The sequence below is a fragment of the Ranitomeya variabilis genome, chromosome 5 (genome assembly GCF_051348905.1).
Source record: "Ranitomeya variabilis isolate aRanVar5 chromosome 5, aRanVar5.hap1, whole genome shotgun sequence".
Taxonomy (NCBI): Eukaryota; Metazoa; Chordata; class Amphibia; order Anura; family Dendrobatidae; genus Ranitomeya; species Ranitomeya variabilis.
This window is the reverse complement of record NC_135236.1, coordinates 197,739,427-197,759,010: the sequence shown is the minus strand read 5'-3', so window position 1 is coordinate 197,759,010 and position 19,584 is coordinate 197,739,427. Positions and strand designations below refer to the sequence as shown.

General features: G+C 39.4%; 1 protein-coding gene across 1 annotated transcript in view; it reads left to right on the top strand.

The window, feature by feature from the left end:
- Positions 1-2,621: 2,621 nt before the first annotated feature.
- The window catches only part of SLC12A1 (solute carrier family 12 member 1), a 156,570-nt gene continuing 139,607 nt past the window's right edge, over positions 2,622-19,584 (top strand). Inside the window, exons 1-3 of the mRNA XM_077263725.1 lie at positions 2,622-3,163; positions 15,037-15,159; positions 17,570-17,645. Coding sequence (XP_077119840.1) covers positions 2,756-3,163; positions 15,037-15,159; positions 17,570-17,645 — 607 coding nt within the window. The 5' untranslated portion in view covers positions 2,622-2,755. The remainder of the gene's footprint in view (positions 3,164-15,036; positions 15,160-17,569; positions 17,646-19,584) is intronic.

Below are 19,584 nucleotides of genomic sequence, written 5' to 3'. Positions count from 1 at the left end.
GTGCTCAGTATATGGATTTCTCCCCTTAAAGGCAGAAATGAGGTGATTATAGTAAGGAAAGATAAGTTAAGTGATCCTGTATTTCTTCAGATGGGTTTACAGGGCAACAGCCAAAACGACAAACAGCCCTGGTTTCCGGCTACGACATGTAGGTGTGATATCAAATGTATAATAGGAAGTTCCAATTCTGTAATTCCATTCAGTATTGGAATAGCTTACGTATCGCCGGGTACAACATTGAGGATTCAAGCCAAAATTCTATGCACAGGCTACAGTGTGAATGATGCTTCCCATGATGTACTCAGTTAGGCGTCGTGCACAAGTTCAGTGTTTGGTGAGTTTTTTACCTCAGTATTTGCAAGTCCAAACCAGATGAGGAACAATCGGAGGAAAAGTATAATAGAAACACGTCAGCACTTCTGTATTTATCACCCACTCCTGGTTTTGGCTTACAAATACTGAGGTAAAAACTCACCCAATACTGAATGTGTGCACGTGCCCCTAGGGGGTATAATAAATGCAGTGCAGTGTACTGGGGTAATCTAATGGAATTTGGTAGGGGTAATTGGTGTAGGAACACTGAACTATAGTTCATCAACAAGATCTAAGTTTGATAACTATAAATCTGATAATGGCTATGCGCACACGTAGGAAAAGGGGTGCAGAATTTTCTGCACAAAATCTGCATCTCCTGGCAGAATCCACAGCTGCAGATTTGCCGTGGTTTTTATGCGGATTTTGTGCGGATTTGCCGAGGAATTGATTCAGATTTTGTGCGGATTTTCTGCAGTTTTTGCCACTGCGGATTTCTATCATGGAGGGGTGCAGAAACGCTGCAGATCCGCACAAAAGAAGTGACATGCACTTCTTTTAAATCCACAGCAATTCCGCACTGATTTTTCTGCACCATGTGCACAACTTTTTTTTTTTTTACATTGATTTACATGGTACTGTAAATCACTGTGGATCTGCAGCGTTTCTGCGCGGAAAAATCAGCTGCGGATCCGCATCCAATCCGCATCGTGTGCACATAGCCATAGGGTTATTAGTAAAAATCAGTTCTAATTCTAAACTCTCAATCTTACAAAATATATATTTTTCAATCAAAGCTTACAAAGGATTATCCACAAACAGCGTTTAAAACCTATCCAGTGGATAGGTGATAAATGTATGTTCTCTGGGGGGGGAACAAGTACTGTGACAACTACTGATTACGAGAACCCAGTGGTCCCTGTGTAAATGCAGATTAATTCACTAGTGGTAGTGCACATGGTTTTGAATGCTCCCATAGACAGTGAATAGAGTAATGACCACGCGTGCTGCCTACCAACCCATTAACAAAGAGTGGACATTCTTTGTAACAAGGTGACCCCGGGTTTGGACTAACAGCAATCATACATTTATCACCAGGGCTGGACTGGCCATCTGGCAATTCTGGCAAATTCCAGAAGGGCCTGTCTGGTCATGGGCTGCATTGTCTCCTACGTTGTTAACAGAATCGGTGTTCTCAAGACACTCATACTGTTAAGAGTTGTGGCGGAGCACAAAGTTGCTGACTCCGTCACTTACCCCAGCAGGCCACGGGTATCATTAGAAATATTGGTCTTGTAGAAAATCTTAATTTCCTCCATCCAGGTTAATATTAGTAATATATCCCATCTGGTTCATGGGGATGGGGACAACATAGACCTGTGTGATTTCCAATGCCAGGGCTGAATTTCAGCCCCAATCCGTACTTGTTTATCACCTATTCTGTAAACAGGTGATAATTATTGTTGGTGTGAGAACCCTTTTAACATTTCCACATGTGTTTCCCATGCTGGAAGCAGTCATTCAATAGATGTCAGCCCTAACATAAAGCACTCGGACATCAGCTGTCTCTTACAGTGTTCTCAGCTGAGCATTCATGTTTATCGAAGGAGAGAAAGGATGCCAGACTCCTCTGTGAGCCGGAAATGTCCCAGAGAACAAAGGGTCAGGTACTTGAATTTAAACTACCTGATCCTTAAAGGAGTATTCCCATCTCCAAGAGCCTATCCAAATATGTAGTAGGTGTAATCATAATAATAATATTAGCAAATACCTCCAATTAGAAATGTAGTATAATTCTTCTCATTGACTATGTCTCTTACCTCATGTGCAGGGCATTGTAGTAGCTTAGATATTCATGGTTACGGCCACTGATATATTTACAGCTAGTTGTTAGTGGTCATAACCATGGACACCTAAGCTTCTGAAATGCCCTGCATATGGGGTAAGTGACATAAATCAGAAGAGCGATACTAAATTTCAACTGTAATTATAGGAATTTGCTAATATTATTATAATTACACCTACTACATCTTGGTAAAGGATCTTGGAGATGGGACTATCCCTTAAATTCCCCTGATATCACTTGTCAAGAAAGAGGCTAGAGGCCTCCGTACACATTAGATGGTCAGGCGGCAGGCATCAGATGGTATAGATGACTTTTAGCCAAGTATGAAGGGGTTTTCACAGTCAATCTAACAGTCACATTACAGTGTCAAGGAGACCTATGGCACCTATCTACATTGGAATGCTTCACAAAAGTAAATACATAAGAAAAATGTCCATAATTGCGTTTGTTTTTTCTTTTTTAGACTTGGAGAAAGCTGAAGAAATAGACCAAAATATCCATGTTCTGTAGTAAAAATAATGATCCTATAAAGCTCACAGTAAACGTTCTGTAATCCTAGCACTGTGCACCCACTAGTTACTATACTGTAGTGTCACAATGAATAATTCCCCACATTCATTTCCAGACACAGCTCCCCTTAGCCCAACACGTTTTCAGGTCAATGTCGTTAATGAGGGCTACGACAATCCCACCTGCGAAGGAGATAAGGACCCTCCACAGTATGAAGAAACATCATTTGCTAGTGGAGACAGGCATAGAATTAATTATGGTCCAGGGAATAGGGAAATGTTCAACAACAACATCCTGCACAATGGAGACACTATTAAGACAGAAGGAGGTTTCCATCCTTATGACTCTCACAGTCACACATACTACATGAAGACATTTGGTCACAACACTATGGACGCCGTTCCCAAGATTGATTATTATAGAAACACTGGCAGCGTCTCTGGAGTCAAGCAAACGCGGCCGAGTCTGGCGGAAATCCATGAACAGCTGTCAAAGGTAAGTCAAGTAGTAAGTGCTCTGTATTTAGTCTTTTTTGTTTTCTTTATTGCAAAATAAACCCAAAAGCACTTAAGCGTCCTGAAATGATTACTCCAGGGATAAGTTAAATAGTTCCAGACATTTTCTATTAAGAAATATATTACATTAAAGTGGATGGGCTGTACACCTGTTATGTCCATCATGACATAAAAAACTGGAAATTAATCAATACATGGGGAGATTAAGGTTATTTTATTATGCATCCCATGCATTTACTCTGCATCATGTAGATATACTTCTAAGTGTGCCTGAGGATTTCTTTACGTGTAGCAGTTCTTTACATGTAAATGACTGAGGTCATTCCCAAACTGTCCATGAGGTGCATTGAAAGTTATTTCCTATCCATAGGATAGGGAATACCTTCCTGAATGCAAGGGGTCTGACCACTGGGACCCCTGCCCATCTCCAGGACCTGGGCCTCCAAAAAGCTCTGTGTGAATAGAGTAGTGGTCAATCATGCATCCTTATTCATTCTTAATGGGACCACTGGAGATAGTCAATGGAAGCACTCGGTTGGTCTTCAACATTCCTATTAATAATGAATGGAGCAGAAGTGCAGATCATTGCTCACTGCTTCAGTCACACAGGGCTCTTCAGATTGAGATTAATGGGTGTCCCAGTGGTTGGACTCCCAGTGATCAGTATTTATCCCCTATCCCTCGGAAACTTGAGACAAGCCCTTTAATTCGAATGTCCACCTATAAAAATGTTTTTAAAAATAAACCCAACACGCTTGAAAATAATAAAATAATGCATAATCCCCTTACTGATCCCCCGCTGCTGCTCCTCTTCCAATTGTGCTTGCGACCACTCCACTTGTTCCAGCCAGATAGGCATGTCATTGACATTTGGACCTATCCTAAATTAGCATACTGTATCTTAGCAAATTCAATTGTCACAAAATCAAATTCATTTCTTTTGCCAGTGGTACGTCTATATGGAGTTTATTTTATGTGGGTCCACTTCAAAATCCAGATCTAAAGCGCTTCAAATACTTTTTGAATATATTTTTATATAAATTTTGGATCACTTCTGATTCAAAATCCTCAGCAAAATACTCAGTGTGAACACAGCCTAATGAAGCGCAAAAGTAACAAGTTGGAATACAACAATTTAGAGGTTCGGTTGTACAAAAGGTTATATTTTTTTATGATTCATGCATCTTTACGAATGGAAATTAATTTAAAGTGTTAGGGCTCATTCCGATATCAGTTATTTTTTGAATACACACAAAACAGTCCGAGTTTCAGTTCTGTGTTTGGAATCATATTTTCATCAAAATGTGGCCCGACTATCAGCTTTTACCATTGGAGGTTCAGCAGATTTTCTTACATCAAAAAAAAATATGTTTTTTTTAGGTTCTCCTATCAGTCTGTGAAACATGGACAGCACGCGGATGGCATCTGAGTGCTGTCTGAATTGTTCATAGACCCATAAATTTGCATCGGGGAAATTGATTTGAGACTTAGCTCAATATAACACGTCACAATGATTAGTTCTGTGGAAAAAATTAGACATGTAAACTACCCCATAGACTGTACTAGATAGGAGTTCTATCTCTGCAAAATCAAGTACGAGAAAAACTGATGTCTGAATGAGCCCCTAGAAACACATTTACAACCAAAAATTGCTCCAATCATTATGTGTAAATGGGTATTAGGTGATGATACCAAGTGATTCTTTAATGTACACAACCTGACCACTCATGCAATGGATTTGTCAGACATGTATTTACTGTGTCTATAGCCTGTAATGGGGTGTGCTAATCAGCTACTGACTTCAGATCGCCATTAATAAGGCTAGCCTGGAGGTCAGATATACTGAAGTAGATAAAACATTTATTTTATTATTATACATGTGGACATTTGACTTATTTCATATTGTTCTAGAAACCTTTCTGTAGATCAGTCTGGTAATTAAAAATGTAAATAAAGAGTTTTCGGAACCCTGCAATCAAAAGCTGTCCTTTCCGGGATAACATGATGTGTCTAGAGTATGTCTTAGGGCTCGCTCACACGAGAGTATAACACAGCCGAGTGCTATCCAATGTTTTATCGGATAGCACTCGGCCCAGTGTTATTCCATTAGGTGGTGGAGATCTGCAATTTTTTACTCATGCCGATTCGGCATGAGAGAACAACCGTAGCATGCTGCGAGTTCATCTGATATTCGGGTTGCACTCACCCAATCAAGTCTATGAGTGCGTGTAAAACCTGTCTCGTACAAGAGAACATACGCTCATGTGACCGCAGCCTTAGGTCTTGCACTAGGATATAAGTCAGACAACAGCAATCTGATAAAGACTAGATTGCTCCCGGACCAATGTTATTCAATGAGGCAGGGCGGATCTGAATAATTTTTCTCACCTTTATTCCGCATGAGAAAAAAAATTGTAGCATGCTATAACTTCACTCCGAATTAATCTTTTACAGGGCCATTTACAGGTCAAAACATCTGTAAACCCTAAACTCAGTCCTCAATGGCAAACATTGAAAAAAATCAGGTGCAAATGCAATAATAAATTGGGACCTCGGTGTTAATTTTCTTTGAGTCCTCTGCTTTTTTATTCCAAATGCAACATGCTTTAGATGGAGCTGGAGACCTGTGGGAAAATACCTGAAATAATCATGCTTGTATAAATAAAAACCACAAAAGATGCTTGATTTTTACAAGCTGTCTAAACAGTAATGTTTCTCCTTACAGACAGTGCTAAGTTGTAAGGAGTACTGTTCTTTTCAGAAGAAGCTATTGGTATATTTAAATTCCCAGAGGAGCATTGCATGGCCTATAAGTCTCCTTACACCAACTTAGCACTGTTCACAAGGAGATACTTTACCTCTTTGATTTCCTGTCGAAGGTGTCTTACCTAGCTAAATCAAACCTCTTTGCAGTAATGGGGGACAAAAACCTAAAATGTGTGTCTGCAAATGGAGAAACTGGTTTGTCGTCTTTTCCTAAGTCATGGGGCAAGGCTTGTTAAAGGGTCGATATTAACTTTTAGGATTGCTACATCCAGTACGTGATACTAGAGTTCTCGTCTTCTTCCTATCTGAAGTGGTTTTCACAAGATGGAAAAATAATGCTGTAAAATAGGAGGCCTTCCCTACCAGGCATTTCTATTAATGGGTTTATTTGCGGTGCCTAAGCCAAGGATACCTTTTTCTGTTTTGGATATATTATCAAAAAAACAGTTTGTTGCTGCATTTTGAGCAGCAGGTGCCTGAAAACTTTCAGATTTTTCAAAAATGAGAACAAGAAAAAAAGGATAAATAATGAAATTGAAAACTTCTATCTACTGAAAGCATAGGACAATTATTAAGAAAACCTTTCTTGGCATACATTATGGGAGAATAGTGTAATCTGGTGCATACAGGAGAACATTGAGCCCAACGCTGTATGAATTTCCATAAATAAAATCCGGTTGTCAGCCCCTGCAAATACAGAAGAGGTTTATTTGCATAATGGTACATGCTGAAATGAACAAGTCAATGCGTCAATCCATCTTCACCAAGATGACAAGTTCTGATGGAGTTGGATTGACAACACCCAAATGTTGATTAGTTTATGTGAATAAATCCTTTGAAAATTGAATGTTGTCCGAGGCTCATTGCATTTACTGAGACGCAGGGACACAGATGCGCCAGCTGGTATCAGTACATTTACTTGTGTTAATATATAATGACATTCAATATCATAGATTCCGTCTGAGTAATGAAATCGCATTACTTTTTACTTTTTGCGAACGGTGTGCTTTACGCCCAGGGTAAACCTCTGACTATCCCGCCTCAAGGATAAAAGGTTATTCTTCGTAATACTACATTATACACAACAGGTGACTTGGTGGCAATCACAGTCGCAGGTACTGATTTACGCTTATAGTCCCCTTCCAGTAGCTTTTGCACCAAGGCTGAGCTAATAACACACAAGCTATGCCAAATGGCCCCATAAGTTTGGCACTTTGTGTGCGATAAATTCTAAAGGGACAATCATGAAAGAAGATAAATCGAACAATTCCTTGACATATACAGCGTTCATATGAAGATTTATTTTTTTCAAGAACCAACACCAACCTTCTTTTTCATAGGCTGCTGGGTATCTCTAAATATCTAAAAGCAAATCAACCTATTTTATCTACTGACGTTAGAGATTTTCAACTGGAATCATTCGTAATCATTTTTATCAAAAGCTAAATCTAGAGCTCCATTGTGTAACAGGATGCTATGTAATAACTTTCTGATAAGTCCATCTCTTTGTCCAGGTTATCCCTCTTGTACTTGCCTGTGCTCAATGATCCCAAGTTGACAGCCCTGATAAACTTGGTAAACTTGAGGAGATCTTCATAGTGGAACATTCACCATAGTGCATGCCATGGATACCGGGAATGGATCTTCTCTACCCTTCTCCCTGCTCTTTCCCCTTTAGGGAGATTCGGTTTTTTTAATTTGTTATACTGCAAAACTTTTCTCCCCAACCAGTAGTTTGAGATCTACACGTACCTCTAGAGCCCTTGTATGTGGCTCCTCAGTTTTAAGGTTGAAAGAAGAAACAAGTCCATCAAGTTCAACCTATAACCTGACCTGTTGACACAGTGGAAGGCAAATCCTTTACAGATGCAATTCAAAAAAAGAGAAAAGACAAGTACAAAAGATGAGTCGGACTTCCTACATTTTAAAAATATAAGTCTTTATTATGTAGCAAAAACAAAACCCAAATAAGACAAATAAAAACATTAAAAAAAGGGCATAATGCTCCTCACTAGGGCAAAAACTGGCATTGGGATGCAACCCATAGGGAGGCATGATAAGGAGTAAGACTCATCGGTTAGGCTAGTGCCTTATATACTGGACAGATATGAACAAGTTACTGAGTAAATTATCTCATCTGCATGATGGTGCACAAAGATGGAGTCCACACTCATGCACAAAGATGGAGTCCACACTCAGAGATACCAATGTGCACATGTGCTAGACACATAATGATGATATAATAGACACTAATAGCTCCATATTAGGGGAAAATGTCCTTCCCGACTCCACATACAGCAATCAGATTAGTTCCCTGGATCAATGTCCATCACAGAATCCTGTGCCCAATATTATATTGTTACAAGAAAGGCTTCCAGGCCCGCCTTGTACTTTTTATAGTGAATCAACCATTACAACATCATGTGGCAGAGAGTTCCAAAATCTCACTGCTGATACAGTAAAGAATCTGTGACTATGATTAAACTTCTTTCTTCTAGACGTAGAGGATGCGCCCTTGTTATCACTGCAGGCTGGGGTGTAAAAAGCTCATTAGAAAGATCTGTGTACTGTCCCCTCGTATATTTGCACATTGTAATAAGATCGCCCTTAAGAATTTGTTTTTCCAAACCGTATAATCCTAAATCTGATAACCTGCCTTGGTATTGTGGTCCCGCTACTCCCTTAATCACCTTGGTTGACCTTCTCTGCACCGGCTGTAGTTCTTCTATGTGCCGCTTACACACTGATGCCCTTGTGGTATCAATTAAAGTGATCACTTTTATTAACACAGAAAATTATACAATTAACATTAAATCATGGTTTGCATAGTTTTTTTTTTCCAAGCAGTTCAAAATACACCAAACTAAATTCATTAAAGCATTTATTTACCGAGTAAATAAAAAGTGGCGCATTTTATTCCAGACTTTCCTATAAAACGCCAGTCTATAGAAATCTTTCCACAATGGATCATTTCCTTGTAAATATGTTATTCCAAAGAATATTCTCTTTTGAACTGGAAGTACATAGGGTCATTTCATGCAGATTTTTATCTTATTGATATGTTGATTTTTTAATTAGCGGTAGGCTCTAAAGGGAGGGAAGGTATAAAGGAAAGACTGATGTTTGCACATAATCCTTGGTTCAGCCAAAATGTTTTACCATGGAACGCTACCATTGAATTATTGCAATGTTATGTATTCAGCAATAGTCATAGCAATAATCATAGTAACACAGGGACAAATACAGTTATTTTTCATGAAATATCCTGAATATGGTCCCGGAAATCTAATCTCTAACTGTACATCTGAATGTTAGACTACACCTTTCTATGGAGCAATGCCAAATCAGCAGCATTCCCTCCATTGTCCCCGGGTGATGTATCCATAGGGTTACGTGCTTTACGACTTATAGGTTTCTTAGGGCGCTCTGCTGGTAAATGAGTAATTGTAGCTGCAAACGCAGGAATTCAGAGCACATTAATAGAACATTAAGGAGCGTTATTTATGGTAATGGTGTGTGAAAGTGTGCATTAATTCTGATCATGCAGGAATCAACTGGTTTCAGGTGGCAATAATGGAAGGATTTTCTTTATCGGTTTAAAATTTGGCTTTGTGCTTTTGCTACAAATAGAGAAATGCATATTCATGGGTTGAAAAATATTTAGAATTGAGAGTCCTCAGTGGTTGATACCTTTTAATGGCTAACTGAAAAGATGGTAACAAATTGCAAGCTTTCGAGACTACATACGTCTCTTCATCAGGCAAAGACTAAAACAAATTCTGAAGAATCACATATTTATGCACAACATAATATAGAGAAAAAAAAAAAAAAAAGAGGGGAAAAAATAAATATGTGATTCTTCAGAATTTGTTTTAGTCTTTGCCTGATGAAGAGACGTATGTAGTCTCGAAAGCTTGCAATTTGTTACCATCTTTTCAGTTAGCCATTAAAAGGTATCAACCACTGAGGACTCTCAATTCTAAATATTTTTCTTTCTACTGGCTAACACGGTACCAAGATATATTTCTTTCCTGTATTCATGAGTTGTGATGCTTTCTGCACACTGATATTTATAGCTATTGAAAAACTTAGAGTTAACCACTTCCCTATCCATAAAAACAGCATTGTTCTGGTAAAGGCAACTTGACGCTCTCATTATTAATCACCTTTGCTGTGGCAGACCACTAATAATACAGCAGTCATCCTGACACCTATAGCAGGACTGACAATGAAATATTATTTCTCTTTACAGTCCCATCCTCCTCTATGCCAAAGTGCACAAAACTGGCGAAAAAGCATAATACATGTACAATTGTCAATGTAAAAACAGATGCATATATAGTTCACCACCAGCCTGGGACCAGGCAAGCAGGTGGGTTGCCCAGATCCTTACGCTTGGGCATTTTTCCTGCTTCTAACACTTCAAGAACTGACTGTTTGCTGCCTAATGTATCCTACCTATTTACAGTCCGGTGGATTCCATTGAGAGCAAGAGTGGTGATTGTACAAGGTTCTCCAAAACCAAAGACCAATTACCTTCCAGCTTCCTGAATCACTTCTTAAGTAGCAAGGCAAAAAGTTACAATTCGGAGGGAAACACGGTGGCTCAGTGGTTAGCACCATCAGGGTCCGGGGTCCATATCCCACCAAAGACAACGTCTGCAAGTAGTTTGTATGTTCTCCCCGTGTTTTCGCGGGTTTCCTCCGGGTTCTCCAGTTTCCTCCCACACTCCAAAGACTTACTGATAGGGGATCTAGATTGTGAGCCCCAATGGGGACAGTGATGATGATGTCGGTAAAGCGTTGTGGAAATTTATGGCGTTGCTAAGTGAGTAAAATAAAACTCTTTTCTGCTTGCTCGGAGCATACACCCCAAGGTGCACTACTTACTAAGAGAAACAGTGTTTGTAGCCTTCAAACAGGAATAAGCAGATGACAGACACATATAGCTTCACCTATCTCCAGGGTACCAAAGGACCAGGCATATTAAAATACAACATGCCTGATTCTTATTTTTTTTCAATATCAGACATTTATACTTAGGTTACACTATTTTCTTAGGCTACAGTCACATCTGTGTGAATTTTACCATCCGTGAGAAACAGACTGTTTTTTTGTCAGGTGTCCTTCTAGTTGCATCTATATGGCATCCTAGTTACATTCGATTTTTCTCATCCTTTTTTTTTTTTTTATTGAGGAGGTGTTTGTTCCCAAGCCAATACAAAGACACCTTGAAGGTCACATGTTTGTTCAGATGCCAATTACTGGTCTTTTTTTTAATTTGAATTATATTAAATTTGATCACTAAACAATGGATCTGTGAGACACATAAGCCAAACATGGATTAGATTAGGAGGTGCTCTGTATAGTGTATAGATCTATGAAACTCTATGGGTCTGTGTGCTATCCGGAAAAAAATGTGAGCACACAGGGATGATGTGAATGATGACTAGCCTTATGCATATTCTTAAAAGCTATAGTCGACATTGCTAAGATCTGGCAGCAGCTATCTAATGTGTATAGCCAACTTTATGTACTCAACTGCAGAACAGTGGAGAAGACCCCTACAAACTCTTTTGGCCTATTTTAATAAATAAAGTTATAGTTACCATCACCAGGCACTGAGCCCTGTGAATGCTGCTGTCCTACACAACAACGTCCAAAAGGAAAACTGAGCAGGAAAAATGCTACACGTATAAGGTTAGTCTCAATCCACCAGCACCCTGCAATGCGACCATGGGGCAACTATGGATCAACTTATCAGCCTAGGGTCTAAAAAGGACCTTGGCTATATCGTCATGCCAAATCCTAAAAGATAATAAATAATAATCTTTATATAGTGCTAACATATTCCGCAGCGCTTTACAGTTTTGCACACATTATCGTCACTGTCCCCGTTGGGGCTCACAATCTAAATTCCTTATCAGTATGTCTGTGGGAGGAAACCCATGCAAACACGGAAAGAACATACAAACTCTTTGCAGATGTTATCCTTAGTGGGGCTTGAACCCAGGACTCCAGCGCTACAAGGCTGCTGTGCTATCCACTGAGCCACCGTGCTGCCCAAGATGATTATATCGAAGCATTAAATAAATAAGCAATCAGTTGATTGTTTTGTGAAATCCTTTAATGGGACTGAAAACGGTTACAAAAAGTTCATTAAAAAAACTCAGGAAACAAATCATAATTTTCACCTAAAAGTCTTTCTATTTTGCAAAAGTGAAATACTACAAATATGGGGTATTGCTGCAATCATTACGACCCAAGATAACATATTATGTTGTTTACCTTGCAGTTTAATTAATAAAAAATGGAAAATATCAGCTGTATTTCTTTTTATACATTACTCCACGTCCCAAAACACAAAAGGTATTCAACAATTTATATGTTTGTCTTATTGAAAATATCACTTATCCTGCACAAAATATGCCCACGCATAGCTGCGGTACACGGACAGAAAAAGGAATAGAGTTATGGATCTTGGAATGTGGCGACCTAAAAAATGGCCTGAACGTGCTGCAAGGTAAAATACCTAAAATTAAACCCCCTAAAAAAGTGATTTAAATTAATAAATAATTAAAAGGAAGGCCGAATTTATGCCCGTAAAAAATGCAATTTATCCTGCAAAAAAAAAAAAAAACATCATAGAAAAATTCAGAAAGAAACATAATCTTTCAGCCTTTTGCAGATTGCTGTCTTTTGCTGCTGCTCTATATGTGTATTAATTTACTCCAGCCCTGTTTATATCCTGCAGAGAAAAGATTTTTGTCTGCTATGTTTTTATCTTCTCTGTGAAATGAAGCATAATGCTATCAAAACAGTGTACGATCCATCAAGTATTTTATAGCTGTGTGTGGTAATAATTCAGTTCTATTTCCTTTTAGATCTCTTCTACATTTTAATATAGTCACCTAGGTCTATATATTATGTTACATATAATCCTTTAGCTTGTAAGTTCATATGAGCTTACTTTTTGCCTACTGTGTCTTGCAACCGACAGTAGGGAGAGCTAGGGTTAATGATTGCGACTAGCCCAGAGGGCCTAAAGTGAAGGGACGGAGACAATTTCTTGTTATGATGTGAGATACGAATCAGTCTGCAGTAGAAGTAGACCTACGGTTTGATCAGTAATCAAGGTCACATGATGTGTGTGAGAGGAGACCGAGGTAGTGGATAGTGTGATCCTGAGTAGAGAAAGGAAAAGTGATAGAAGGATGGAGTGATGCACCGGAGATGGGTTCTGGGACCGGACACCTAGCAGTATGGCTCCCCAAGTTCAAAGGATAAAGAGGCAATGGGCAAAGGATGGAACAGGGAACATGAGACAAAGAGAGTGTGCCGGGCTGTAGTTCCAGGGCATCAGCAGTTGAGAAGCTAAGTGATGGCCATAGTTGCAAAAGTAACTTCCCTAAGGGGTGAAGAAGGATGTGGAACTGCGGGTTGAAGTATAGGACCTCCACTTACTGGACTGTGCTACTGTTAGTGGGGACTAAGGAAGCTCCCGAAATACTATGCTGGGTTGTGGTGAAGGTAGTGACCACTTACAGTACAGACCAAAATGTGTTCATTCATAATTTTGATGCCTTCAGTGTGAATTTACAAATTTCATATTCATGAAAATACAGAAAATTCTTTAAATGAGAAGGTGTGTCCAAATTTTTGGTCTGTACTGTATATAGTGACAGTTAGCTAATTGCTAGTGGTCGTAACCATGGATACCTAAGCTACCACAATGCTTGCACATGAGGAAAGAGACATAGCGAATCAGGAAAACTATACTACATTTCTAATTGGAGGTATTTGCTAATATTATTATGACATATTGCGATAGGATTTTGGAGATGCTGTGACCCCTTTAAAGCGAACATGTCAGCAGGATTTGCTAAGTAAACTACATACATTGTCATGTTGTCGTTGTTAAACTGATTAAAATGATACCTGGGGTGAAGAAATCCATCTTGTGGTTCTTGTGTAATCAGTGTTAGAAGTTTTCAGTTAATGAGATGCCTGTGCTCCAGGGCGGGACTGTAGTCAGAGTCTTACCTTCCTGCTCTAAGCTAGAGAACCAACAGGAGACCTACCAGCAGACCGCCCCGAAGCACAAACATGTTCCTCATCATAGAATCAGACTGTGTGTGCTTCGGGGCGGCCTGTGATCAAGTCTTTCCTTGGTGTTGCCAAACGCTATGCTTGGCTTTTTCCAGCAGCCCCATAGAAAATAAATGGAGGTCCACTTTGTAAGGTGGGTGAGAATTCCCAGTTCTGCTGATCAATCTGTCCCAGGGCTTGGACCTTCATTAGTCAGTAATTTATTACCTATCCTGTAGATAGGTGATAACTTGGTTAACCTCTTATGGCACCATATGGCCGCGCACAACGTTTCTACAACTTTTTTTAAGGATATAATTTTAATACTTCTAGCCTTGATTTTTATGGAAAAAATAAACTCCAGACCAAACAAAGCCAATTCTCTGTTCCTACACATTGTAAGTGAAAGTGAACTATAAAATCCCCTAAATATTCACACTAACCAAGAGCGCTAAACTAGAAAACAATGGGATCGGCAAAATGTCATAGTAAATATCAAGCAAATGTCACTTCTTAGAAAGGTTTAGGGCAAATGTTTTATAAAGGGGGCGACGTTCTAAATTCATGGTATCCTTCTGGTGCACTCTTCATACAATTCATGGTTTTTGGATCATGTGAAATTGTTTAATGGACGTTAACGATGTTCTATCATTGTTTTTCCCTTAAGATTCTGCTCATGGATTTCCAGAATTTGCCATATTCCGTAATCTTATTCTTCGATCACTCTCAGCACTAACAATGACTGCAGCTTATTAATCAGTTACCATATCTCAGATTTATTGTAGCCAGGAAAATTGGGTAACATGTATCCAGGGAAGCACAATGGGATGTTTTTCATCTTTCTCTGTATAAAACAACTACGGTAACTTGAACTTGAGATCTGCATTTTCCAACCTGACAGTGTAACTACAATGTAGTGATACTATTCTTTAATGAGAAATAAAAGAATATATAGTACCGCACATAGTACCGTCATGTATTGTATTCTCTGCTGTATAGGATGTAGCAGTGACTCCAGGATCAGTTTCCAATGGAGAAGGTGCCCTGGGAGATGAAGAACAGAATGAAGAAGAGCAACAGAAGGGAGGATTTGTTAAATTTGGGTGGATAAAAGGTGTTCTGGTGAGTTTACAGCCCAATAAACAAATACATTAAGGGTGTAATCAGACTGCTCTAAAAATCGGACGGAGACCTGACCACAGTGGACGGACTGGCCAGCGGCTATGCCGACCTTAGCGTGGCAGCTGGATGTATTTCTATGAAGCTATCATGCTCGGGTCGGGAGAGCCGCCGGCCAGTCCGCGCACTGCGGCTGTCTAAGTAATAGTAGTCCACAAGAGTGGCATGTTTCACATATAGGCCACCAGTGTCACAAATAGTGTATGTGCTAACAATGGAAATTACTGTGAAAAATAGTGACGATCATACCACAGTTAAAGAGCCCCTGGGTATGGAACTTGTGGAAAAGCATGGTCTTGCTGCCCTCATCCACCACAACAGGATAAAACAGTTTCTGGTGCACATATCAGTCTAATATGTCCATGAACTGCCCAGATTCTCATGCCTTGGAACTTGCCATCCATTCTTTTTTCAAAATGCGGTCATAATTCATTAGCATTCTGCCAGAATTTTAAAGGGAATCTGTCACCAGGTTTTCACCACCTAATCTGAGAGCAGAATAATGTAGGGACAGAGACCCTGATTCCAGTGATATATCACTTCCTGGTCTCCTTGCTGCAGTTTTAATAAAATCAGCAAGAGATTATCACTGGTAAACCTGCTGCCATATAGTATGCCATATTCACGCAATCTGTTTAACCCCGCCTCCACCACTCATTGGCAGCTTTCTGCCTATGCACAGTGTACACAGAAAGCTGCCAACCAGTGGTGTGGGCCTGGTTATACAGAGCTCAGCAGTCAGAGAACTGGTAGATAAAACTGTGATTTCATGTCAACTGCAGCAAGCAGCCTGGTAAGTGATACATTGCTGGAATCAGGGTATCTGCGCCTGCTGCATTCAGATGGCAACAAAAACCTGATGACAGATTCCTTTTAAGTGCTGTAACTTTCTTTCCCTCTCTTACCCTGCATCAACGCCTCCTGTCATTGTCCAAATGCCTGCCCAAATTATTAGAAGTGGCCTTGTAAATATTTTAGTGTGACACTGATATTTAATTACAAGCTATTTTTGTCTTTGATCTTTATTTACATTTGTTACATCACCAAATTAAATGCAAAACTCTGATATATTCCTTCCTGTTAGGAAAGAGCATCATGGGAACTTACGTGGTTAATGCCAATCTGATAGGTCACATGTCTGACAGCGAGTACAGGAGATCTGCAGTCTGTTTCCATGGGCAGCCAGCACAATTCTGAGGCAGCTCTGTATAGAAATTAATAAAACTAAACATTAAGTTAAGGATTTCCTGCTACTTATTTTTTTATTGCATTTTAACGACCGCATTAGAATTCCCTCATCGCCATTTTAAAATGGAGATCAGAAATAAGGGTATAGCGCCCCCCAGATTCTGAATATTTCTACCCGGGGTAGCTGAGACCCTGGAGAACATGATCAGGGCTGGATTCAATCAGTCAAACGGTGCTGCTTCCCTTCCGAACCCTGCCGTGTACCCAAAAAGTAGTTTTACCCCACATATGAGGTATCGGTGTACTCAGGAGAAATTGCACAACAAACTGTATGGAGCAATTTCTGCTGTTACCCTTGTGAAAGTAAACAAATTTGGGGCTAAAGTTACATTTTGGTGAAAAAATTAGAGTGTTAATTTTTTCCTTCCATATTCCATTAATTCCTGTGATGCACCTGAAGGGTTAATAAACTTTTTTGAATGTGGTTTTGAGCACCTTGAGGGGTGCAGTTTTTAGAATGGTGTCACTTTTGGGTATTTTCTGCCATATGGGACCCCTCAAAGTCACTTCAAATATGATGTGGTCCCTAAAAAGTGATTTTTGTAAATTTTGTTGAAAAAATTAGAAATCGCTGATCAACTTTGAACCCTTTTAACTTCCTAACCAAAAAATAATGTTTCAAAAGTTATGCAGATGTGAAGCAGACATGTGGGACATGTTATTTATTAACTATATTGTGTGATATGACTCTCTGATTTAAGGGCGTAAAAACTAAAAGTTTGAAAATTGCAAAACTTTAAGACATTTTGTCAAATTTTCGATATTTTCACAGATATACACAAATCACATCGACCAAAATTTACCACTAACATGAAGTACAATATGTCACAAAAAATATTCCCAGAATCACTGGGTTACGTTGAAGCGTTCCAGAGTTATTAACCCATAAAGTGACACTGGTCAGATTTCAAAAATTTGGTCTGGTCCTTAAGGTCAAAATTGTGAAATATTAGTTTGAATTACTGTATATTTAGCCACAAAAATTAATCTACGTCAGCGTCTACAGTCTTTTATGAAAAACAGTAATGTAATAAGTAACATTTAAAAATCTATTTAGCAAACTATCTGGTATTTATCAAATGTTTCCTAAAAATGTGTCTAACAGGTCAGGTGCATGCTGAACATATGGGGCGTGATGCTTTTCATTCGTCTTTCATGGATTGTCGGTCAAGCAGGAATCGGTAAGTGTGCACATGTCCCGCCTGCGATGTTGCTTATTTGTCATGTGATAAGGTTAGCGTCAGCGCTGAGCGGTCCTGGAATATTTACCATGACGGTTTTATTACAAACCCTTGGTTGATATAGAACAGATTGTGCCGCTCTGCCGGTAACATGCCTCCAATGTATACAGCAAGATGCAATTCCTGCCGGCCATTGACCCCATTATAGATACAATCCTACATTGCAGTAGATGTTTCTTCATGCATACAATCACAGTGACATTTCAGTACAGGTTAGGCTAGATTCATGCTGCTTTTTTGGACTCCATTTGTATACTTCAAATTTGTCTCCCATGGCTGATATATGTATTAGAGAGATGCCTTAGATGGATGCCAAACATTCCCATCCATCACCCATGGACTTCTCCATTCACTGGATTCCATGGGATGAAACAGCGCAGGTTTTTGCTTGTGCCATTACAGTACAATGTGTTTTCTTTTTTTATAAACTAGCAAATTTCCTACTGAAGCCAAAGATATGCTGTGATCTAAATGGGAAAGTTAAAGAGGTTGTGCACTACTTTTTCATTGATGATCTATCCTTGGGATAGGTTGCCTATGTCTGATCGGCCTTGGTCCGACACAAGGCAGCCCCCCAGCTGTTCAGTAGGAGGCAGATGTGCAGTACACCGCCGCCGCCACTATCGGAAAACGGAGCCGCTCCGGACGGTGGCCCCCAATGTCAAAAACAGCTGATCAGAGGGGGTGCAGGGTGTCAGACCCCAACCAATCAGACATTGATGACCTAGCCTAAGTATAGGTCATCAATGAAAAATAGTGGACAACCTCATGCTATGTGGGTTTTTTTACTCCTGATTATACAATGAAAACTGTATTTTTGACATTTAGTACAAATTAAAATAGGTATTCCGTCCTTTCACCTTTTGAAGATATATCAGTCTATCACTGAGGTCACAGTTGGTGTCAGCATATGATAGAATTACTGCATTTTTTTAAACTATTGAAACACCTTGAAATGTTGCAATTTTGTTTGTGCAATTTGAAGCACACAAAAATTTGGCACCATTAGGCATTTTCTCTCCCCTGTCGTGGGCACCTCTGACAAAGTGTGTGGGGCTTGCACGGGGCTTGGTGCTGCCCGTCCAGCAATTTCATCAGAACATGCACCCCAGAAATGGACTTCAGTCCGCTGCTAGATTATGAACTTCAAAGAAGTCATGCATTTATAGGTCCCGGTTGGTTAAGACTGGTAACATTTGTGGCGGAGGCACATGGCACTTGTATAATGTGTCTAATTATGTAAGACGCCTGAATCTCTTAGCTCTAGCGGTGCCTTCATTAAGACTATTGCGCAAACTGCAGTCTTAATTAATTTGGCCCTTTAGGTGCATGACTTCTTTCATTGTCATCATCTTGCAAATCAAATCATAACATAGGCTATTACTTTGTCTTGCGGAAATCTTCATGTGATACTCATTGCTCACACTTAAAGGGGTTGTCAGGTCATATAATATTGATGATCTTTCCCATGGAGAGGTAATTAATATCAGATAGATGGGCATCCAGCACCCTACATCTTCACCAATCAGCTGTCTTCATCTCCATCGGCAGCTATATGTAAACACTGAGTGTAGCTATGTAACACAGCTCTGTTCAATGTGTAGCGGCTGCTGCAAGGTGCTGCAGAACAGCTTTTATTTTAATAAATAGGAGCTGATCCAGAATCATGAATGTAATTCGGCCAATCAACATCTTTTATGAAGACCTTTCAGCACTCCTGGTATATCTGTTTTAATAAACCTATTCTTAATTAAATAATTATTTTTACAATTATTTTCTTATAATTTTACATTCTTTTGTTACTCAGTCATTTCTATTAGTAATTTATAAAATAACAACTGTTGTTATGAGTCAGGGGTACGTCCCTACACACTATGAC